We start from the raw sequence: 24,504 nt of genomic DNA, 5'->3' as shown, positions 1-24,504 counted from the left end.
AATTATCTGCCCTTGAAGATGTTGGACCAGAAATCTTTCCCATCCTGCACTTCTTCATATAGTGCGTTACCAATGTGTGAAGTTTCACTGAAATCCATAAAGTTGTTTAGGTTCCCCGCTTACGCGGTCCCATCATACAGTACCCTTGCGTTTACAAGACTCGTGTACACAGCGATGGACGCGGTGCTTGCCACACACCTTTTTTTTTGGTAAAAATTAACACTACTGACTGACTAAGCAGTTAATCTGCCTTCTATATACGTAACAACCTGCTTTAGGCTATTTCTTGTCCTGTGGCGCAACTAAAAAAATAAAAAATAAAAAAAGGTAAATTACACAATTTTTGGTTATTCAAAAATAAACATACAATATGTAAGAAAAACAGACACATTAGGTCTACAATTATTTATAAAAGAAATACAGCCATACGATAAGCACATATTCATTTCTGAAAATCTCCACAAAGATAAAGATGAACCATCTCATGCAAACAGCTAAAAATTGGAAGACAAAAGCACCAATTTGTCAAAAAACCTGCTTCTTAAGGTCGAAATTATTCGCCTTTCAGTCACCACGTGTTTTAAAAACATTAAAGTTTGGAAGTAAAAATACCTAATAGTCGCTTATATTTTTCAAGTCTCAAACTTGTTTCTGTCCCCGTTCCTACAGGGGGCGCCTTACCTCGTGTGTCACCGCAAACTAGATTATTAGGTGCGTCTCACCAAAAAAGCGTCTTGCTGACACCAAGACAATTATGCAGTCACAGCGTTGTGTAATTGAGGGAATGTTTAACGTGAAACACGGCATAAGCTGTAAAGGTGGCTGCAAAGCTATTTGAAGAATATTTCCCCTTTAAATACTGTAGACAGTATGATGAAATGTTTGTTGGTGATTAAATCGTACTAAGACGCGGATTAATTGGAAAAATAAGATGGAACAGCAACATCACACAAAATTTACATCAACACAACAAACGCTTTTTGTTTGATATTAGTGCAGTGACAGAGCAGAACTCAACATGTAGATAAACGTCTGGCCAGTGAAAACCTGTACGTTTTCTTTTAGTATTAGGTACGATTTGTCTGTCAATGTTTGCTTTCAGCAAAAAACTGGAGAGACAAAAAAAAAAAAAAAGAGAAGGCACCGTAGCATCACTGACAATACATTAGGGGCCCATCCCACTGGCGGTAAACCGGTTACAACAACATAACTAGTTATGACACCTTCAAGATAAAGTGCCACTGACATGAAAAACCTCAGCTTAAGTTTCACCTTCATTCTCACTTGCAAACTCAATCACGCCAGGGACAGAAACGCACCTTAACGTGGTAGTGTCATTAGGTAAAGATACGATATCCTCAAGTCAGAGCTCGCTTACTATTGCTAAAAGTTGTCAACTATTTCCGTACTTAAGTGCAAATATCCGTCGAAAATTATCTGACTGCGAAGAGCTCAGATGTAGTTTTTTTTTTTTTTTTTTAAGACGGATGACATATTTTCACAGTAACATTATAAAATGGTGTCCTAGGTCACGGGTGCTATATTGGATGTGGGGCACTGCTTTGCAGTTTTTTATCGTTTGTATACTAAAACATCCTTAACATTCACTAAGAAACACATCTGTGTTAATATCAGACAACCACCAGGAGGGGGGTGGAGTGAAATACCTACTCTGAAACACTCGTACCTTCTTAAAAAAAAAAAGTAAATGGCAAAGACAGTTACAATTTCACATTGGTAAACCTAGTAATACTTCTACTATACAGCTCTGAAAATGTTTAAATGCTACAAATATCACTTTGTTGGAAAAGATACACAAACCATTCAGAGATTAGTTAAAAGGGCACTGCCACACATTTACACTGGACAACACCAATGTTTTGACTGTTTAGTACACACTATATATTTGAAAACAATCAACTTTTTTGTTTTTCCTGGTTAACTGAAATCACAACAGCAATATAATAAAGTCAAGTTGCAGGACTGTCAGAAGCAAGCGCACCAGTTGTTCCGTCTCAGTCTCTCCAGTGCAATCAAACACCTTCCAGGCTGCTTGGGGTGCTGGATTTGGTTTAGGCAGCCTGTCGTACTAACTTATTCAAAGTGAGACTGAGCAGACAATGCAGATCAGGTGACTTTTGTTATTGACAGCTGTTCAGACATGAGAGGATAAACAGATACATCTTCAGGGCTCTTCAGAAAAAAAAATCCAACTATCAAAATACATCCATTTCAGTATCTTGTTTGTCTGTGTGTGCATGTACGTGCAAGAGAAGAGCACAGACATCGGCAAACTCTTCTCTTTCACACTGTGCAAACTGCATTTTATGAGGAGAGGGCAGAGAAGAGGGAAGAGAATGCAGCAGGTTAAATTTGGCAGCGCAGCAGTTGAAGGGGTGCAGACAGGTGGCTGGTCTAGCTCTGCAGCAGGATGGGGTCCTCCAGTTCCTGGAAGCCAGGCACCGAGCTGCTCTGGCTTTCTCCGGAATCAGAATCATACAGCGTGTCGGGGAGCTCGGTGAAGCCCCAAGCCAGCTGGTCATCCTCGAGATCAGAGCGCACCTGCTCAGGCATGTCGGCACAGTCTTCCTCCTCAGTGGAGTGGAAGTCCTGAGGGATGAAGAGCATCTCGGGGTAGTTACGAGACACCAGGTCGGTGGTGGTGGCCACAGACACCTTACGGAACGCAATCAGGTGCATGTGGGAATATTTGACGTATTTGTAACGCTTGAAGCCCAGCGACTCCACTGCCACGCGCCAGCTGCGCATCATGAGCGCGTGGCGGTTTTGATGGGAGGAGTCGGGCGTGATGATGAGCAGGAGGCCGTGCAGTTCCAGCAGCTCGTGGGCCTTCTTGCAGCAGATCCAGCGTTGGTATGGTGAGGGGAAGTAGGAAAGGAGCAGGGAGAAGACCACCACGTGGAAAAGCTGAGCTGGCAGAGCGTCGATAGGGTTGTGGAGATGGCGGAGGAAGGTCTCTACGGCATCACCCGCCAGCTGGAGGGGCTGCTGGAGCTGAAGGTTGAGGAAGTCACACTTGTACACACTCTGAAGAAAGAAGATGGGAATTTTAGCACATAATTTTGTTCCGCATGAATCCCATTTTTTCCTCAGCTGCAAACATCCAGACACTTTTTGTACTGCTTTCTGCTGAAACTGTTTAAATCATTTAACCGCAACACTCACACAGGACAACTCACTTCTACGTGTGCACTCGACAGTACTGAGCCACCAGAAACAAAATAAATAAAGAAAACCCTGTGTGTTTTAATCATAAAGCAAATTAAAAACAATTCAAACATGCCATCAAACCAACGAAGGATATAACTCCTACCTCAACTGCAGGCACAATGTCGATGCCGACTGTAAGAAACTCATCAAACTTCAAGAAAGGGTTGAAGCAGCTTCCTACATCAAGAAGGCGCATTTTGCCCAGCGTGGGTATTGAACTGTAACACAAAATTGGAAGAAATATTAACTGTAGAATTGTTATAGTTCACAGTGCCAACTTTTTGTGTACAGTGGTCCCTCACTATAACGCGGTTCACCTTTCGCAGACTCGCAGTTTCGTGGATTTTTTTAGTCCAATTTTGCATGCTTTTTTTTTTTTTTTTTTTTTTTTTTTAACAGTGCATTGTGTTCTGCGTCCTCATCAAGCAGGCCAGTCACGGCACCGCGAAGGGAGAGTACGCGTATTGTGTCCTGCGTGTCTGTTTATAAGAATCTTCTCGCCCAGAAGAAAAAAAGAACGCCAACAACTACCCATAACTCTGTTCTTCACTCAGAAAAGGACACCTGCACCGAGGTGTCACTCAGTGGAAAAAGACGCGACAGCAGAGTGGCGCCAGGATGCAGAGGCGCGATCAGAGGAACTGAAATACTGGTCAGTCACTATTAATAATTTCTTATGTGTCCAACCTCGTAGGTTGACTGTTAAAATTTAATTCCTTAGTTCTAAAAGCCATCATATTATTTATAGGAAAACGTTCTATTTTTATTTCTCAAACAAATGTTTGGGCCTGAAAACAGGTTGGTCTTATTTTTCTACTAAGGTTTGAACTTTGAGTGTGTTTACACACGAGAGAAAAGTGAGAAAATGTTAATGCCTGTTTGAGAAAAGTGTATAAAGTGTGTAGTGAGGGGTTTTACAGCCTTAAAACGTCTATAATAAGTGTAAAAAATAACGCTGACTACTTTGCGGATTTCGCCTATTGCGGGCTATTTTTAGAACGTAACTCCCGTGATAAACGAGGGACCACTGTATTTCTATAATAATCTGAAACCTGTTCATATGGGTGGGGAGGTAGTCAAGCACAGACAACAGAAGGCCTACAAAATTTTGATACTCTGATAGAATTCCCTCTTTTTCTCCAATTATGAAAAATCTCCAAAAATGAAAAATAAAGAAAAGTTCTTATCTGACATTTTGCCGAGATGTTTCCACAATACATAGGGCAGAACGAGAGCAACATATTTGACATTTTTATGTCCAGCACCCATGTTCTTTCATATATGAATAAAAATAACACATACAAAAATAAGGTGTAGTCACACACGACTGGTAAATCATGAGGCCACAGAAAGCCATTTAACCATAGATCAATGTTTCTCAAACTGTTTCAAACCAAGGACCACAGAAAAAAAACATCACATGGACCACCAAACTCCCCAAATATCCCAAAACGTCACCACTCCAAGATACAAACTAATATTGATAGCTTTAAAAAAAAAAAAGGGTTTGTTTACTCAGTCACATATATGCCAACTATCTGTTAGACTTTAGAGTTATTTTTAAACAGTTTGAGAAACACTTAGAATGTAATTTAAAATGTGATTTGTAACAATATACTCACAAACGACTAGGGGTCACTCACAGACAACCAGTGCTCCACAGACTACTCTTTGAGAAAGACTGCCATGGATCAACAACCCCTGGGGTCTGTTCCATAAAACCAGGCTTATTTTATTAATCTGTCTTATAAACCAGACTAATGAAATAAGCCTGGACTCAGCTTTTTCACACTGCAAGGTACATTACTACTCATTTTGCTCCTGTTCACTCAAACTAAAACAAACAGGATGCTACGGGATGGTTCATGATTCACATCCCATCATGTGTAGCCCCATGGGCTGTAGAGGAGATGAGTGGATGCAAATGGAGGGGATGTTGCAGGAAGGATGTGGTTAACTGCTTCACCTCACTGAGCTGAAGTAGATCCTGCTCCTGTAAATTCTAGCATGCATGACTCTTAAATGAAAGACTGTAAGCTGATTAGTGTAGTCCATGCCATGTTCACGACCCACTTAAAACACACACACTTTGATTTGCAGTTATTCAGATTACACTCTATGTAAATAGTAAAGTGGAGCTGAACAGGCCCCAAATGCACTTGTACACTGTCTTAAAGAGTAGATCATGAGACAGGGCCTTGAGTGGTTTTGTGTCATGAAGTGCACACATTTTCATTATTTTAGCCACACAAAATTCATCACCAAGAACAGCAAAATTTGATTATTTATTTTGAGACATCCTCACAACATCTCAATCCCCTGACATTTCATTATGCTATACATGGAACAGCTGGAGCTACAGTAGTGTTCAGAATAATAGTAGTGCTATGTGACTAAATAGATTAATCCAGGTTTTGAGTATATTTCTTATTGTTACATGGGAAACAAGGTACCAAAAGATTCAGTAGATTCTCACAAATCCAACAAGACCAAGCATTCATGATATGCACACTCTTAAGACTATGAAATTGGGCTATTAGTAACAAAAAGTAGAAAAGGGGGTGTTCACAATAATAGCAATGTGGCATTCAGTCAGTGAGTTCGTCAATTTTGTGGAACAAACAGGTGTGAATCAGGTGTCCCCTATTTAAGGATGAAGCCAGCACCTGTTGAACATGCTTTTCTCTTTGAAAGCCTGAGGAAAATGGGACATTCAAGACATTGTTCAGAAGAACAGCGTAGTTTGATTAAAAAGTTGATCTCCAATGCTTTAAAATGGACAAAAAAAAACAGAGACGCGTGGAAGAAAACGGAAAACAACCATCAAAATGGATAGAAGAATAATCAGAATGGCAAAGGCTCACCCATTGATCAGCTCCAGGATGATCAAAGACAGTCTGGAGCAGGGCTGTGAAATCTCAGCGGATCCGCGAGATTCCGCGGATTTCTTCATGGGGAGGGGGGTGGGATGTTAGTGATGTACTCTTTAATCGTGATCAGCACTGAGTTTTTAAAATGCTTATCGCAAAGCGTTCTCTTTTGTTACAACATCGTGCAAGTTTTCTAAGTCTGCGGACACTCATCTGTGTGTTACAGATACAAATCAGTTTCCTCGGATCTGCGGAGATTCGCAGAGGAAAAATGCCACTCAAAGCGTAGCTGTTACGACAGTTGTCATAAAGCAGGACTGGTTGGTTGCTGCGGTGACGCTGTGTGGCTCCTGTGCGGCGCTTAAGCTAAACTTAGCATGTGGATATCCCAAACTTTTAGAGCTTTCAAGTTTTTAAAAGAAGATTTATGCAGCATGTCTGTCACGGACCGACATCGCACAGAGAGAAGATGGCAAGAAAGGTTGTTTGAAAAAGTCTTTTAAGGACAAGAATCCGTGGAATCGTCGCTGGCTTCATCAACACACCTGAAAGATAAAAGAAATGGGAAAAGTGAACTGTGTTCTCTCAGGAAACATGGTAAGAATTTTTCTCTCCCTGGAAAATAAACATTCTGCTGTTCAAACAGGATTTTAGACAAGATTATGTGACTTTTTTCACTAATCTAGCCTTTCTTTCATTGTAAAATAGACATTGTGGCTTAGAATGGATTTAGGCTGCATGAATTTACACAAGAATATGTGACTTTTTACTATAAGGTATGTTATTGATATTTTACCATGATTTTCCAAATATTCTACAAGCTTTAGCTGTGGTTTTTGAAATGCTGTAACAGTCTTTTCAGTCTTCATAAATTTCATGTAGCTTAACTGTTCTGAGTTAATGCATAATTTGGTTTACAATTAAAAAGAAAAATCATTCCAGGTCTTACTTCCATGTTATATTCTGTTATTTCAACATCATCATTGACAGGTCAAATAAAAGGTTGAATACAGGATCATTTAAATATCGACTAATTTTGAGATTTGTTCTTCCAGGAGATGCTGAAAAAGTATCATTAGATAAAAATTAAAATCTGGGGCCCCACAGGGCCCTAGACCCCGGCTCCTGGGGAGCTGCCCCCCCCCTGCAAATTTTCCTCGGATTTCACAATTTAACCCTGGTCTGGAGTTAACTGTAAGTGCTGTGACAGTTAGAAGACAAAGAAGCCAAAGTTAGAAGCCAAAGAACACATCAACTGTCCTAAAGAGAAATGGAGGAATATTTTGTGGACTGATGAGAGTAAAATTGTTCTTTTTGGGTCCAAGGGCCGCAGACAGTTTGTGAGATGACCCCAAACTCTGAATTCAAGCCACAGTTCACAGTGAAGACAGTGAAGCATGGTGGTGCAAGCATCATGATATGGGCATGTTTCTCCTACTATGGTGTTGGGCCTATATATCGCATACTAGGTATCATGGATCAGATTGGATATGCCAAAATACTTGAAGAGGTCATGTTGCCTTATGCTGAAGAGGACATGCCCTTGAAATGGGTGTTTCAACAAGACAATGACCCCAAGCACACTAGTAAACCAGCAAAATCTTGGTTCCAAACCAACAAAATTAATGCCTCGCAGATGTAAAGAAATCATGAAAAACTGTGGTTATACAACTAAATAGTAGTTTAGTGATTCACAGGATTGCTAAAAAAAGCAGTTTGAACATAATAGTTTTGAGTTTGCAGCGTCAACAGCAGATGCTACTATTATTGTGAACACCCCCCTTTCTACTTTTTTTTTTACTAATAGCCCAATTTCATAGCCTTAAGAGCGTGCATATCATGAATGCTTGGTCTTGTTGGATTTGTGAGAATCTACTGGTACCTTGTTTCCCATGTAACAATAAGAAATATACTCAAAACCTGGATTCATCTTTTTAGTCACATAGCACTACTATTATTCTGAACACTACTGTATATTTGAATACAGTATCACCTGCAAAACCAGGCACTTTACCCTCATTATAACATACCAGTTTAATTCAAATCAAGGTGCAATTATTTATTATTTAGTGATGAATGTCAATGTGCTCACAGACAAGAAAAAGCTTACTGTCACTGTACAACAGCGCCTCTGTGTCATATGTACCAGATCATTAAAATGACATAACATGATGTGAGACTGGTGTGAGACTTTGAAGTTCTGATAACCTTTGGTGTAAATAATGCAGTACACTGTACTGCACATTGGTGGTACTGTGCTTGAGTGGTTCTGGTCCTATCTGACAGACAGGATGTTTTCTGTGAATATCGGTGGCTTTGAATCTTCTGTAGTCCCTTTGTCATGTGGTGTTCCACAGGGCTCTATCTTGGGCCTTTGTTGTTCTCTTGCTTCTCTCTCGTTGTTCGCTTCTGGGGACTATTTTTAGAGGACATGGAATTTCATTCCACTGCAATGCAGATGACTGCCAGATTTATTTGCCTGTGACTCAGAGGGATGTTCAGTCATTGAAACAGCTCCTGACATATTTAGAGGATATTAAAGCCTGGCTTGCCTTGAATTTTCTAAGTTTTAATGAAAAGAAAAATGTGGCGGTTTTTGGACCGAGTAGTCTTTGCGAGCCCTCTGCTGTCAATTTGGGACCCCTGGAAGCATATTTTAAACCGGTAATTCTTAATCTTGTTTTTAAGATGGCTGGTGATCTTAAATTGGACAGTCAAATTGCAGGGGTGGTGAAATCTGTTTTTTTAATCATTTGAGGCATTTGGTAACAGTGGAACCTTTTCTTTCCAGGCAGCATTTTGAGATGGCTAGTCATGCTTTTGTGTCATCACGTTTGGATTACTGCAATTCGCTCTATGTGGGAGTAAATCAGGCACTTCTCTCCCATCTGCAGTTGGTCTAAAATGCTGCAGCGCTGCTTTTGACATGAGCTCAGAGGAGGGAGCATATGATTCCTGTCCTGGTCACACTTCACTGGTTGCTGGTTCATTTTAAAATTCTTATGTTCGTTTTTAAGTTGCTCCATGGTTTAGCTCCATCTGACCCTTCTGGCCTTATTCAGCCTTATGTACCTAGTCGGTCTCTCAGGTTTGGCTGACCGGCTGCTCCTGCAAGTGCCTAGGTCGAAGAGAAAGCTCAGTGGTGACAGGGCTTTTTCAGTTGTTGCTCCCAAAATGTGGAACAGCTTGCCTCTGGGTGTTAGGGAGGCACCCTCATTGGTCATTTTTAAAGTTCGTTTAAAAACCTATCTTTTGTCCTTGGCTTTTGACACCAGTGAGACTTAGTTTAATAATCTTTTTATTTTTTAAATTGCATTTTAGTGGTTCTTTTTATTTTATTGTGTTTTAACTTGTATTATGTTTATAGTGTATAGCACCTTGTGTCAGTGCTGGCTGTTTTAAGGTGCTTTATAAATTAAGTTGGTATGGTACATGGACACATTATTTCACCATTGATGATTGATGTCTCATTGCATAGCCCTTTGTCATTTTTATTTATTTTTTTTTCTCATCAAAGAGTCAGTCTTAAAAAAGGTGCACAGTGACATTTTTCAAACTGGAGTTTTAGATGTTTTGGGGTTCGTCTTCTCATTAGTGCTAAAAATGAATGTAACTGGTGCAATACTGATTTATACTACAAACACAGCCTAACCGGCTGTGTAATATTATTGTGTGCCGCATGCTAACAACACAAGAAGAAACTGTTCCTGTCGCCACTGGACTGGCAAAAATGTCATGAGAAGCATTTGCCAGAATGTATAGGATTCCAACATACGGATAAACAGATAAACAGAAACTTTTGGAGGTGACCGATTGCACAGTTAGCTGGTTCAGTCAGTAGCGCTGCACTCCACTGAGTTATGACAAGACGACTGTCGATGAGGGGCGTTCATCCAGCAGCAACAAGTGGTTTAATGTATTTTTGTTTGCCCCGTAAAATCACATCATGTAGCCAGAGCATCTGTGATGATGCTTGTATTTTAAAGCAATTTTGCACCAATTATACTGAGTAAAAAGATGAACCCCAAAATATCTAAAAACAGAGCCCAGGTGGAAAAATGGCAGCATTCCCTTTTAAGGACGACTGGAGTTTGCAGTAATTTTATTTTATTTAAACAGGGACAAATACATTAAATATCATTTCATATGAAATATAAAACAGATGTCATGCATGCAGGTTTCTAACCAAGGCTACCCCTGTCCCTGGTTAGGCTTTTAATATTTAAACAAAAGGATTAAGAACCAAGTTAAAACAGTAGAGAATATAAAACATATGAAGACCAAAGCAATAACACAAAACAGATAAGAGGAGGAAGCGAAAATAGCACAATAAAATATTTAAGTCAGTATTCACTGACTTTTTAATTCAAAGCAGTGTCACATTGCAGCACAATGTGTTCTGGAGAGGATAGTGGACATCAATGATTTTCCATCGGAGGGTTAGAGAAGACTTTCCGATTTCATAAGTGTAATACATTTTGTTCAACAGTGCTGATTCAGGGCAGCATGGGGCTTAGTGGTTAGCACTGTTGCCTCATAGCAAGATGGGATCGATTCCCATCTGTGGCCTTTCTGTGTGGAGTTTGCATGTTCTCCCCGTGTTTGCGTGGGTTCCCTCCGGGTGCTACAGCAGCTTGTGGCTTATCTTATATGAATATAGCATCTCCCTGCAGCTCTTGATTAAGTTTTGTTCAAAATAACATTAGCTTGAAATCAACAAAGAGCTTAAAGTGGGGCAATGTTTGTCCTCCTTTTTTGGTCTCTTAAAAAAAATACAATAATAATAACAACAAAAACAGCAATAAATGTTTTCACATTAGGTAGTGATCCTGCTTATTTCAGCAAGACCATGCCATGCCACATTCTGCACGTGTTACAACAGCGTGGCTTCGTAGCAAAAGAGTGCAGGTACTAGACTGGCCTGCATGCAGTCCAGACCTGTCGCCCACTGAAAATATGTGGCACATTATGAAGCTGAAAATATGACAATGGTGACCCCTTCCTGTTGAACAACTGAAGTCATACATCAAGCAAGAATGGGAAAGAATTCCACCTACAAAGCTTCAACAATTAGTGTCCTCAGTTCCCAAACACTTAGAGTTTTGTTAGAAGGAAAGGTGATGTAACACAGTGGTAAACATACCACTGTCCCAGCTTTTTTGAAACGTGTTGCAGGCATCCATTTCAAAATGAGCAAATGTTTGCACATTAAATATCTTGTCTTTGTGGTGTATTCAATTGAATATAGGTTGAAGAGAATTTGTAAATCACTGTATTCTGTTTTTATTTACATTTTACACAACGTCCCAACTTCACTGGAATTGGGGTTGTATGTGTGTGTGTAAAGATGCATTTATGTATCTGTGTTTATGTGTGCATACATTTCTTATTTTTATAAAGAGTGGGTATTTCTAAGCTTTGCTTCTGTCCTCACCCTTTCGGTTACAGGGTATGTTGTTGAGTTGTTTTGTTATCAGTTTTTGTTATTGTTGATTTGTGTGCCGAATAAATTCATTCATTCAAGTCTACCTGGAGTAAATTTAGTTGATTAGCATGATTTGGAAAGGTACACATCTGTGTACATATAAGGTCCCACAGTTGACAGTGAACATCAGAGCACAAACCAAGCATGAAGTCAAAGGAATTGTCTGTTGACCTCTGAGACAGGATTGTCTTGAGGCACAAATCTGGGGAAGGGTACAGAAAGGGTTCAGATCCACCAGGAGACTCTTGCAAGAGCTGACCGCCCATCTAAACTGAGCGATCGGACGAAAAGGACCTTAGTCAGGGTAGTGACCAAGAACCTGATGGTCACTCTGGCAGAGCTTCAGCATTCTTCTGTGGAGAGATGAGAACCTTCCAGACGGACAACCATCTCTGAAGCAATCCACCAATCAGGCCTGTATGGTGGAGTGGCCAGACGGACGCCACTCCCACGGTTTTCTGCAACACAACACTGTACAACTGTGCTCGCTTGCCCCCTCTCTCACTCTCTCTTTAGAATGCTGAAACAACAACTGGAATGTTGAATGCTTGTGAGTATATGGCAATGTTTTCTTCTTTTTTTGTTTGTGTGTGTGTGGGGGGGCACACAACAGACTCTCAACTTTGCGATCCGATGTAACGAGCCCTGACAAGACAGCAGTGTGTCCCTCTGTACGTCTGGAAATGTGAGTGCAGTTTGCTTTTCATGTACCGTTTTGAGAACAGAGCACATTTTCACAATGCCACAAAACCCCCCAAAATGTAGGCAGAAGCGGACTGTGAGAGGCAGAAAAATAGGTTTATATAGCGGCACGGGCTACATACGTGACAGTAAGCAACCATACGCTTATGTAAGGAAGACTAGGAACGCAACCATACGCCATCGTGCACAGGGACTACGCCAAACCTGTGCGAGTTTCAGATATGCATCTGTATGCAAGCTCGGTGTGAAAGGGGCTTAAGTCACCGTGCCACCTACAGACCGTTATATTTACAGACAATGTTACCATCTTTGACAAGTCATGACTCTTTGGCTCATGCGGCAGTGTCTTAGAGCCATGTTGATGTTCTTACTTACCTTTGGACGATACCATTAGGTTCCGCATTTGCCGATGCCTTAGTCACACTCATGGCATGAGCTGCATTTTTTGCATCTTTTTCAAGCATTCTTTTCATTCCACCATCCAAAAAATACTCTTGACAGACACTGGGAAAGTAGAAGAAAACATCACTTGTAAAATACTGGGGGAGCAATGATTATATGTTGCAAAAATGCATCACACAGGTTAGGGACGTGCCATATTGTATTATTAACTGACATACTGGTAGAAATTCTCCCCACAACAGAAATTTGTCATCTCGCAATATTACCTACATACTTGAACGTTTTGTATATGCTACATGTGAATAGCTCATGCAGAATGAAAAGAAGCATGGTGGTAAGTGGAGATCAAAGCGGGTGAGAAAGAAGAGTTAAGGAGGCCATAAACTAAATGTTAATATAATGTGATGTAGCAGTATCTCAAATGTATAAACGTGATGATGAGTTGGTAAAATGACAGAAGATGTGTCAGTGTGCACTAGGGTGGTCCTTATTTTGCAAAGTTTTGAAATTTAATACTCTGTTCCCCTGAATAGGTTCCAATTGATGAGAAAAGATGCCGTGTAAAATTCTGTTTGTACAAGTTAATTTTTAGAGGTAGCCCAAAAGCCATGAAATTTTGCTATTTTCATGTTATATAACACTATACAAACTAAAGCTGGAAAAATCTCCTGCAAAGGCCATCTTAAATTTTAAGTGAGCACCAGGAGGCTTCATCGGGATATGTTGTTTGGGATGGGTTGGGGCACCATTAAGCTTTAGTTTGTATAGCGTTATATAGCTGAAAATAGCAAATTTTCAATGCTTTTGAGCTACCTCCAAAAATGAATTTATACAAACAAAATTTTACACAGCATGTTTTTTTTTTCCATCAATTGGAACCTTTTCAGGGGTCAGAGTATTAAATTTTAAAACTTTGCAAAATAAGGACCATCCTAGTGTGCGAGGAGAACAGGAGGTCTGAAGCAGGCCAGTCCCATTTATGCTCCATGCAGATGTCCAGAGTGAGGGGGGAAAACAAAACAAAACAAAAAAAATTATATCCACATCCATTTTCTAAACCAGCTAACACCTTGGCTGGATGCACTGAAAGATGTTAAATTATTTAAGTTGTACGCACAAATCAAACCAAATCAAACGATGGAAAAGGATATACGTTATGCATTTATATCATTATCACCAAAAATACTGTGATGTCTATATCATCCCAATTAAAGTCACTCTTCACTTTGATGTGTCTAAAATTGTACATGAAAGACATTTAAAGTCCCATCATTTTCAGTTAGCCATACCTTCGACACCATTCAATACGTCCTTCTCCTTCACAGTTTTTGGCCCAGTGGTTGTCAGCAAGATTTTTCATGGCAAAAGCATATTCACTAAGTGTCTGCTCATCCTCACAGTGCTCCCGCCAGATCTTCTCAAAGTCACCCACTGTAAAAACACAGAAGGATCAGGACAGAATTCATTCAAAAGGTCTCCAAATCAAACTAAACTTCTAACTGTAGATGTTAATAGGTATGTTTTTAGGTTTCTAATCCCTCATCGTGAATGCCATTATGGTAATGTTAGGCTTACAGTAATTTCTTTGAATGGTTGTTTTGAGGGCAGAATGATTGTACATCTTCACATCAAACAATCCAACTCCAGTTTGAAGGTATTCAAACCGAATGTGGTTTGACTCTTCAGAAAAATGGAAATATCTGAATTAAACACCGCCTACAATTTTGTACTTACCTCTCTCTCAAATTGTTGCTACTACATACTTATATTTTTTAACTTGTGCTTTGACCATACCCTTTTCATTCTGCTAAATGTTATGTTTATTGTCTTTTCTTCCCTAGACCTTTTAAGTCTCCATGTAGTTTACTCAGGTTTATATTTGCACTGAAAAGCCTTGCACCTTACTTTTCTCTGTATTTGTTACAATGACAATAAAGAATGTGTATCTGTAAAACAGCTAAAGAAAGTGATCATCTCCCAGGTTTGAAAACTTGCATAAAATTCAAATACTGCACTGCAGAATACAGCAGGGAAACAGTGGAATGACAGCTAAGGATGCTAAACTACGTTACCACTGTCAGTCCCAAAAAGGATAAGATGGAGTGCTCCCAGAAGTTCAATCAACAAAAACATAACACTGTAGTACATACACCAGGCCTGTATGTGACGCTGTAACGCTTCCACAACAAAAAAAACAAAAAAAAACAAAACAAAATGGAGAAGACGACCATAGAGCATGCGCATAACTAATGTAAGAGCTAATCAGTATAGCAGGCGACGCTACAAGTTTACAAAGCTGCATGCTGAGTAAAATAAAGCCTTTTAAGAGAAAGACTCCACGCTGATAGTCTGAAATGGATTTATTGCACATTTAAAGTGAAACAATGTGTTTGTATACATTTTTTAAAAACACGGTTTGGTCCACTGGCTGCTCTCCACCTCCGTAGATGAAGCAAAAGACCGCCCACTTTAAGTGAATCATGTTGAACTGTAAAAAAAAAAAAAAAAAAAAAAAAAAAAAAAAAAAAAATGCAATTCAGATTTGAATTTGAAAAAAAAAATCTAATTCAGATTTGAAAAGAGTTTTTAATCAAGAGGATGTACAGTTGATTTATCAGTGCAGCAGTCCAGTAGATGGCAGTGTTCTATGCATTTTGATCCATCTACTGGCTCCTTTCAGCTGCCTGACTGCAAAATACGTAGCAGACAGGAACCAACGTGTATGATTTTAGGGTTTACAAATGTTTTTCACTGTTACCAATTCTGAAAACGCTAGCAGACTAAATTAGCGGAACTAAATTTAGCAGAAGCTAATTTGGCCGCTGATGGTCTTTTTGAAATTAACTGAGAAGCTAATCCACTAACAAAACAAGTTAGTGTCACTAATTAGCAGTTAGCGGAACCGTGCCCACCACTGATGGTTTGGCAAAACTCCAAAACTCTTAATGTGAACAAATAAATAATTACCCGGGAAAACAGAGAACGAGGAAACACCCTAAACTTAAAAATCTGCATGATGGCACAGCACCATTGTGCCACTGCTTAGGGAGAGCCCTGCCACTATGGATATTGTTTAAAAACACAAGAGTACTTTTTATCCGATTAATGGATAAAATAATCAATAGAACTGTCATGTTCTGCCTTTGTCTGCCTGCCTGTCCTGTCTGTTTTTAACCTTGAGTGTAGTTTGCAAGTTTTTCCACCCCAGATGGTGCAGTCAGAGCCGAGGAACACCTGCTGCTCATCACCACCACACACCTGACGTGCATGAGCGGCTCATCAGCAGCGGGCTACTTAAACCCAGGCTTTCTGCTTATTCACTGCCAGATTCTTGGTGGTTTTCCATGCAGTGAAGCCAGATTCTACACTATGATCCATCCCTGATCATTCCTTGACCTCGTCTTTCCTGCCGCTTCCATGCACTCAGACGACAGAGCTTTCCACAGCTATATTCAAGGTAACCTGGCCAAATCTAATTACCGTATTAGAGCATGTTGATTTCCCTGGTGTTTCTATACACTGGCCTGCTTAGCTTCCAAGCTGCATCATCCTGGCTCTACAGCTACCTGCACAACGTCACTTTGGAACTCTCCGGCTTGCAGCTCAGAGCACGTAGCTCTGCCCCGCTTCAGTTAAGTACCTTCATGTTCTGTGGGATTCCGCTCTCATGTACTCCTGCCTGTGACTGTGCACGTCTAAGAACTGTTCCAAGAACTGTATGAACTCTGATATCAAACCACTAAAAACTTTCCAAGCTGTTTCTAAAGTCAGGTTCTGCTTAATTGGCTCTGTGCATCCCACCTGGCCCTGGATCCAGTATCCATATCCTCCAGGATTTCAGTTCTCTTTCAAGACTGGCTCAGGAACCTGCAGCACCCTAATTTCCACCACTGTTAGCGGGCTAACTCTCCACTCAGCAGACCGCCTAACCAGTGTAGCATTGTTCTTGTGTTTATTGTAAATAAAATTGCTTTTCGTTCACAACCAGTTCAGTTCCTTGCTCCCAGCGTGTAAGTCCATCACCAAGTACTGGCCAGGTCCTATCCGGACGTGTAACCATAACAACAATACTCAATTCCAAAAATATTCAATAGCTGCAGCCCTACTTACCTATTTATTGTTGACACAAACAAAACCAATGAGGAGTGCTTTTTTCTTTTCAACAAGTGCTGAGATTAAGGATTTCTGGGTGCCATCTCAACACTTTTTTGGCAGGAAAACACACACACACACACACACACACACACACACACACACACACACACACACACACACACACACACACACACACACACACAAGGCTTAACTCCAATTGGCAGCTTCTCTATGCCAACAAAGAAAGGGTGTGTTTGAGTCACTGAGCTGGCCAAGTCAGTACGATGGGAATGTCGAAAGAGCTCAGGGCTAATCTGAGGACTATCTCAGAATTCACTAACAAAACCTCAAATCATATGGATTTTTGAATTGTGGTCACAATTGAGTGTTCCAACATGACAATGACCCCAAACACACTTCAAACATGGCTATAGAATGGATAAAGAAGCTGAACATTAAGATTTTTGGAATGACCTTTCTCAAGTCCTTGATGTCAACCCTATCAAAAAACACAGACTGTGATTTAAAGTTGGATTTGTGCTAGGAAATCAACAAATTTAAATAAACTACAGCAATTATGCCATGAAGAGTGGTCCAATATCCATCCACAATTCTACCAGAAGCTTGTCGATGGGTCCCACTAGGTCAAAATGAAACTTCCAAATGACATTTAACCAAATATTGTGTGTTGCATGTACAATTTTGATCCTGTGCTGAATTCAGAAACGCTAAAATAAATTAAAAGTTGTGCACAATTTCATTATTATTCTATTAAAAACATATGCTGGACAATCATTCAAGATAGTGATACAATCTCACCATCATCTTCTGAACAGCTTTCACTGATTGCTGCCTTAGTAAATCAATCACAACTTACTTGCCGACTATGGTTTACCCAGTTGGTACAAACATTTCAAAAAGTAATCCTCCAGGCAAAGCTGCTGTTCAAACTCCACTTCATTGTTATTTCAACAAAATGCCAACATGGGTATCCAGTAGACGTGTCAAACTCAAAAATGCCATCCTCAAATGGTCATTTCATCATAATAATGCCCACAAAATCCCCTCCAGCTCATCTTCACAAACACTTACAGCTTGGATCACAGACAGTCAGTAAGAAATCCCATGACTAAGAGAAAGAGAGAAGGGGGGGGGGGGGGACTGCAGATTTACAGAAATGAAACAAGATCAGCGGTGGTAAACAACAGCACTATAATGCCAGGCCTACCAGTTCATGCCTTTCTTGTTAATTAATCATCCTAATTGTTGGTAGGACAATGTCTCTATTCTGCTCTACTGCTGTTTCCAAAACAACCAATTAGTCTCCCTTATCTCATTACAGATGGTACATTTGTGCCAATACGTATATTACTTTAATAAAAACAACAGATGCAACAACGCACAGCACCAGTCCCAAGGGCGTAGGTTTGGTCTCAGCTTTGGTAGGGACAATACCACCACCCCCAGCCCCCCTGCCCACCACCACCACCCCCTAACCCACTCATACCATTAGACGCACAAGTACAGCATAATACATAACATATGGCGACATAATGCTGAATAATTTAACACTTTATTTACATTATTAAGTGTGTAGGCAAACAAACAAATAGCTTAAATAACAAAATTGCATCCAAAATCACGAATCTATTCTATAGGCCTACACCTGAGAGAACAAGACAACAAAAAAAAAAAATACTTGTGGAGCTAACAAAAAAAAAAACAAAAAAAAGTTTTTGCAACCAAGATGTATAATCTATTCTCTTCAATAATGCAGTTGTAGGCATCTGGCAACCTAATTTGCCAAAAAAAAAAAAAAAGAAAAAAGGGGCTTTCCAATGATATATGGTGTATTACGGTAAACGTAAAATTTCAACACTGACAGCAAGCCAAGAACCCGTGCTTTCCAACAGTATGCTATATGTTGCATATATTACTGTAAAGTACGTTCGTGACTTTTGAAACGAGGGAAAAGTATGAAAAAGAGCACAAAAGTGACAGAAAAGTACAGAGACAGATAGCAAACATAAATGTAGTAATTTTTGAGGAAAAGGCAGGGTGTTAGTGTCATTTGTGATTCACAAATGACACTAACACTAAGATGTATAAACACACACACACACCTTCACAAGGTGTGTGTGCATGTTTGTGTGGGTGTGCACTGTGCAGTTTATTTTAAGTGTGGCGCACAGCATTGTTCGCAAGCCCCCCCGCCCTTCTTGTTTTTCTACACTGGAGCAGTGTTGCCAGATATGAAATATGAAACTATCGTACCAAAACCTCAAAATTATCGTATTTTGGGAGAAATTATCGTACACAAACAAAACGCATACAACGTAGCTATTTTAGCGTGTTTTTTTTTAATTTACAAAGAATTTTGTCACATTTTTAAACAGTAATTATAGTAATGGGGAAACTATGGCACAAAAAGAACGCAAATGCACAAGCAAATGCACTACCAGACTAGAAAGATTTTTTTTTTCTGTGAAGGGACACAAACGTGTTAATTACCAGACTAGAAAGAATCGAATTCAACCTCGAGGTCGCTGTCGTCATTCGATGCCATGGCTACTTGTGCAGATTTTGTTGAACACAGAAAAAATGTTGACACCTCCATAAGGAACTTGAACTTGTATATCTCTTTGCTCTTGTGTTTTGTTCGTTTGTTATTGCATTTGTTGAAATAAAGTTTCGAAAAAAAAAAAAAGATGTTGGTTGGGGAATCTTCCTGTCACGGCAGAGATTGGATGGGAACTCATTACTTTGTATGGAGAGGGGGTGGGCTTTCAAATGACTTTGTCCCGGGCGGCCAAAGCCAGCAGCAGCCCTGTGTGTGGTGTGTCTTTGATGCCGCCTGAGTGCAACGCCTGCAAAATTATTCTTGGGTGTCAGAGAGAGATGCGTGTTTGGGCAACCAACTGAAATTATCGTACATATTGGATTTTTTCCCATTATTGATCGTACATCGTAAAGAGGGCAAAACTATCATACAAATATGATAATTATCGTACATCTGGCAACACTGCACCGGAGCCACCCATCCTCTGCGCTCCGGGAGCTCCCACTTTACAAATTAAGCACTGCCTGCCACGAGATGCGCTTTGTTTACGTCCATGTGAGAAGAACGTGAGCCAATGAAATTGCAACATGGGTAACCCTGTCACTCTGGCATGTCGAAAACACAAAATGTGACGACTAAAATTATAGTATCAAGTTCGCAAAAAAATAGTGAATGATTTTGTTATATTAAAAAAATGCTAAATATTGGTAGGGACTATTTTGCCATCCCAAAATATTGGTTGTGACTTGTCCCTATGGTACATATGCAAACCTACGCCCCTGACCAGTCCATTATGCTAGATCTGATAAGCAAAAATAATTGGCAGTATAACCCACACAATCCAAAATTTATGCAAAGGGGCGACTATTACTCAGTCGGCACAGGGAGCGGACTATTAACAAAAGGATTGGTGTAAATAGTAACTGATTTCGACAGAGTGCCAAAGTGACATTGAGCAAGCTGCTGAATGCCAAATCTGGTTGATGTTGGGGCACAAGTTGACAAAGAAGAATGTTATCAAAGATATTTAATTTTTATCATAGGTACACTTCAACTGTGTGAGACAGAATCTTAAAAAATTTCAGAAAATCACATTCTATGAATTTTAAATAATTAATTTGCATTTTATTGCATGAAATAAGTATTTAATCACCTACCAATCAGCAATAATTCTGGCTCTCGCAGACCTGTTTTTTTTTTTTTTTTTTAAGAAGCCCTCCTATTGTGCACTCTTTACCTGTATTAATTGCACCTGTTTGAACTTATTGCCTGTATAAAATACACCTGTCCACACACTCAATCAATCACACTCCAACCTATCCACCATGGCCAAGACCAAAGAGCTGTCTAAGGACACCAGGGACAAAACTGTAGACCTGCACAAGGCTGGGATGGGCTACAGGACTATATACCATATATACAGGACTCCTATCTTGTTGCAGTCAAGAAACGAGAATCATCCTCTGTTCTGTTTGCAGAGCTCCAAACGCTGTGCCGATCTCTGCTGAGTCAAGTTAAAGTCCGGTCGGAATTAATAACTCCAAAGCGACTCGCCGCTTTAAATAAAATGACACCTCTTTCCGGACATTGTAACACAGACAACAAACTACAATCTAAAATTTTTTTTCCTCCCAAAATGAGACGTCCTGCATTCTTTATGAATTACAGTGATGCTGACATGCAGCGCAGCCGGCAGCAAGAGCTCAGCTCAGCGGTATGGAGTGACATTCATGCCAGTAATGTCTGAAAGGAAATGCTTTTGACAAAAACTACAGATTTTGTTTATTTCTATTTGTGGCCAGAGATCAAGGATCCACCATGTAGAGTTTATTTATGTCCAGAGTTTAAGGATCCAGTGACCAATTTCATATTTATTTACTTTAAGACTCAATAAAATGTTATTGACATAGAAAACCTGTAAAGCCTACTTTTAGTATACAGAAAATTCACAAGAGGTATTGATAAGGAATCGGGTCGATAAGCAGAATCAATAATGGTATTGATAAAATCTTATCAATACCCATCCCTAATCCTGTCCATTCTCGTCACTCCCACAGAGAATCGCAACATCTTCAGCTCCGCCACCTCCTGTCTTTTTGTTAGCGCTGCGATCTCTAAGCCGTACAACATAGCTGGTCTCACTACTGAGACCAGCTTTCTCCACCCACTACACCCTGCCTGTACTCTCTTCTTCACCTTTCTACTACACTCCATTACTTTGGATAGTTGACCCCAAGTACTTAAACTCACCTATGTTGCACTTCTCTGATGCAGTCTCGCTTATATTCCTTTATCAGCTATACCAGGGCCACCACAAGTTAAAGACTTGGAAGCAATGCTTTATAATCTGGTATATAATTTTTTAAATGATAGCGTTGAGTTGGAGTGTGATATACCCTTTTTATCATATACCTATAAATGATACGCCAATATGATTGGATAAAACACTAAAGAATAAATAGCAACACACCCTTTTCGCAGACGGATAATATTTTTCATACCACCCGAGTAATCAGCCAATCCGAACATCGGAGGGGCGCCACGACAAAGAGGTGCGGTCAGAGGAACTGTGAAATACTGGTGAGTCACTATTAATAATTTCTTACGTGTCCAACCTCGTAGCTTGATCATTAAAATTAAATTTGTTAGTTCTAAAAGCCATCATAATTATTTATAGGAAAACTTTCTATTTTTTTCTACTAAGGTTTGAACTTTGAGTGTTTACACAGGAGAGAAAAGTGAGAAAATGTTAATGCCTGTTTGAGAAAAGTGAATAAAGTGTGTAGTGAGGGGTTTTACAGCCTTAAAACATCTATAATAATTGTAAAAAATAACGCTGACTACTTCGGATTTCGCCTATCCCGGGTTATTTTTAGAACGTAACTCCTGCGGTAAACGAGGGACCACTGTATATGATAAAATCGTTATCAAGTTGTTCACCAATGAATATGGCTTTTTAGACCCTTCAGAAAACCATACAACATTCACCATTTATAGGTATATGATAAAATCGTTATCAAGTTGTTTTACCAATGAATATGGCTTTTTATGCCCTTCGGCCTCAGGGTGTATGGTTTTCTTCAGGGTGTATAAAGCCATATTCATTGGTGAACAACTTGATAACTGATAATACACAAGTGGCTGCAGCTGTGCACAGTATTTATTACATGCCAGATATTTGACAAGTAGCAATACATTAGTAGGTTTTCCATTTAACTGTGCCTTCAACTGTTACTCCAAGTTGCACAGCATTCACCTTGTTCAGTCCCCCCAATGTACAGGGAATAGCTGTACACTGGGTTGGGGTTAACAGATTGTTTGATAATAGATTTAAAAACAAAAGTTTAGCTTGTTGTGAATTAGGACAGCTTTTAATGTTAACAGTTATCTCTTGCACACGTTTGGTTTTCTTATTGCCAGCACAGTGTTTCTTTTAATAATTTATTAGAAGTTATTTGTAGCTCACCTTTTGGTGTTATTACTGATTTACAAACAGCCACAACATGCGGACCTTACTGAATAAAACTAATTTGCTTATTAGCTAATCAGCAGCTAAACACCGCTGTTAGGTCCAGAGTAATACTTAAATAAGAGGACTGGATATTTTTGCAGGAATTATGAGAGGTTTTTAGGTATTATAGCTAATGTTTAGCCACATAGCTCCAAACAGGCCCGCTCAGGCTGCTTACCTTCTATATATTTCCTGCGCAGTTTCCTGTGGACGCTTTTCACCACGCCTGACAACTTCTCCTGCTCCTTCTTACACGGCATTTGATCTGGAATCGGCAAGTAAAACCGCTCTTCGTTGTTTTTCGTCTCTCCCGTGTCGGCACTGTTCATGGAGTCCATAATCCTCCACCGAAACTGCTGCCACTTTCCAGTCGCAAACCCGACCGGCGAACCAGAGGACCGTTCAACAACGCGTACGGTGATTGGCTGTCTTTGACAAGCACGCCACAGAAATGACATGTGAACAACCAATCACTGTCCTGGAAGTGAATCAGAGGCGCTGTGTGGCGTTTAAGCACATCTTGTAAACGACACATTCTCAAAAGCATGCAAGCAAACTCATCTTCATTTATTACAGCACGACCGATTCTTCAGTTTGAAGTTGTTTAAAGCTTGTACCAGCAGATGGCAACATTTCTCAGGCTGAAGCTCATGTTCAAAGGACACAAACAATGACTGTGTGCGGAAAGACAAACTCGTGAAGAAAAATCCAAAGCTTCATGAGGCTTAACGTCAAAAGGATAATGTTCAGCGGCACTGGAGCTGAAGAAGTTGCTGTGACAGCAGTTTATGAGTAATGTTGATGCATTTTGATGAGCTTCAGAAAAATTATTTAAATTAACAGGACTTCTTTAGTAACTAAAGCCACATGCATGTATTTTAAAAAATGTGATTTTTTTTTAACAACATGTAATCATATTTGAATAACTTTCTCCTCCACAAAATAGTTTTTTTTAAATAATTATTATTACTTGCATTTCACTGCAACATTAAGTGATGTCTGCTGTACAAGCTCCGCCCCCTGCCAGTTTTGTCGAGGTAATATTGATAAAATGTACAAATGTTTTGTCAGGTACAAGCCAAGAATACAACAAAGAAACAAGCTATAGAAGTCTTCCAGCATCCACTAATCATCCAACAGGTGGCACTGTTCAGCAGGTGGCAGGCAGGCCAATGGGATATTATAAAGGCCCGGTCCCACTGGGGAGAGGATTAATTGCGCATGAATTGAGTATACAAATTTCAGGCGTTCGTTGTCATCCGCAACAAAATTGGCCAAAAATGACAAATTTCTCAGTATGAATTACGGATATATTAAGAATGTATAGCGAATATATGATGAACAATCATGGATGTATAACGCATGTATTGAGGAAACGGATTGGACGTATTGCAATTATCACAGAAGTATTTTGGATAGTATTACAGTATTACGGATGTATTGAGAATGCATTGCACACGTGTTACAGAAACAGCGGTTGTATTGCGCATGCGCGGCATCTGTATTGCGGTCAAAAAAAGCGCACTCGGGCCTTTCGGCATCACTATTCACACCAACACCACAGCCTCTGGAGCAATTGCTGGACTTGGAGAAGTTGATTGGTATGTTGTTGGATGGCAGCAACTATCACACTACATCTTTGGGGATC

The 24,504-nt window shown here is 39.9% G+C and overlaps 1 protein-coding gene across 2 annotated transcripts; it reads right to left on the bottom strand.

The window, feature by feature from the left end:
* Positions 1-1,394: 1,394 nt before the first annotated feature.
* On the bottom strand, positions 1,395-23,250 carry bmt2 (base methyltransferase of 25S rRNA 2 homolog). 2 transcript variants are annotated; one of them, XM_034176009.1, is made up of 5 exons: positions 23,035-23,250; positions 13,980-14,121; positions 12,664-12,792; positions 3,335-3,449; positions 1,395-3,048 (listed from the first exon to the last, which is right to left on the bottom strand). In XM_034176009.1, the coding sequence occupies exons 1-5, from the start codon at positions 23,192-23,194 to the stop codon at positions 2,416-2,418; spliced, it is 1,179 nt and encodes a 392-aa protein (XP_034031900.1). In that variant the 5' UTR covers positions 23,195-23,250; the 3' UTR covers positions 1,395-2,415. The 2 variants fall into 2 exon arrangements, with proteins under 2 accessions (XP_034031900.1, XP_034031901.1); XM_034176010.1 differs by lacking the exon at positions 23,035-23,250 and adding an exon at positions 17,663-17,896.
* Between the last annotated feature and the right edge of the window lie 1,254 nt (positions 23,251-24,504).

Source organism: Thalassophryne amazonica, chromosome 8, assembly GCF_902500255.1.
Source record: "Thalassophryne amazonica chromosome 8, fThaAma1.1, whole genome shotgun sequence".
NCBI lineage: Eukaryota > Metazoa > Chordata > Actinopteri > Batrachoidiformes > Batrachoididae > Thalassophryne > Thalassophryne amazonica.
This window is presented reverse-complemented; position numbering and strand designations above follow the sequence as displayed.

Coding starts and splice junctions, on each gene's coding strand:
- bmt2 (XM_034176009.1), bottom strand. CDS start 23,194: ATGGACTCCATGAACAGTGCCGACACGGGAGAGACGAAAAACAACGAA. Junction 12,793..13,979: donor CGTATTGAATGGTGTCGAAG/GTATGGCTAACT, acceptor CTACTTTCCCAG/TGTCTGTCAAGAGTATTTTT. Junction 3,450..12,663: donor CCTAATGGTATCGTCCAAAG/GTAAGTAAGAAC, acceptor TTTGTGTTACAG/TTCAATACCCACGCTGGGCA.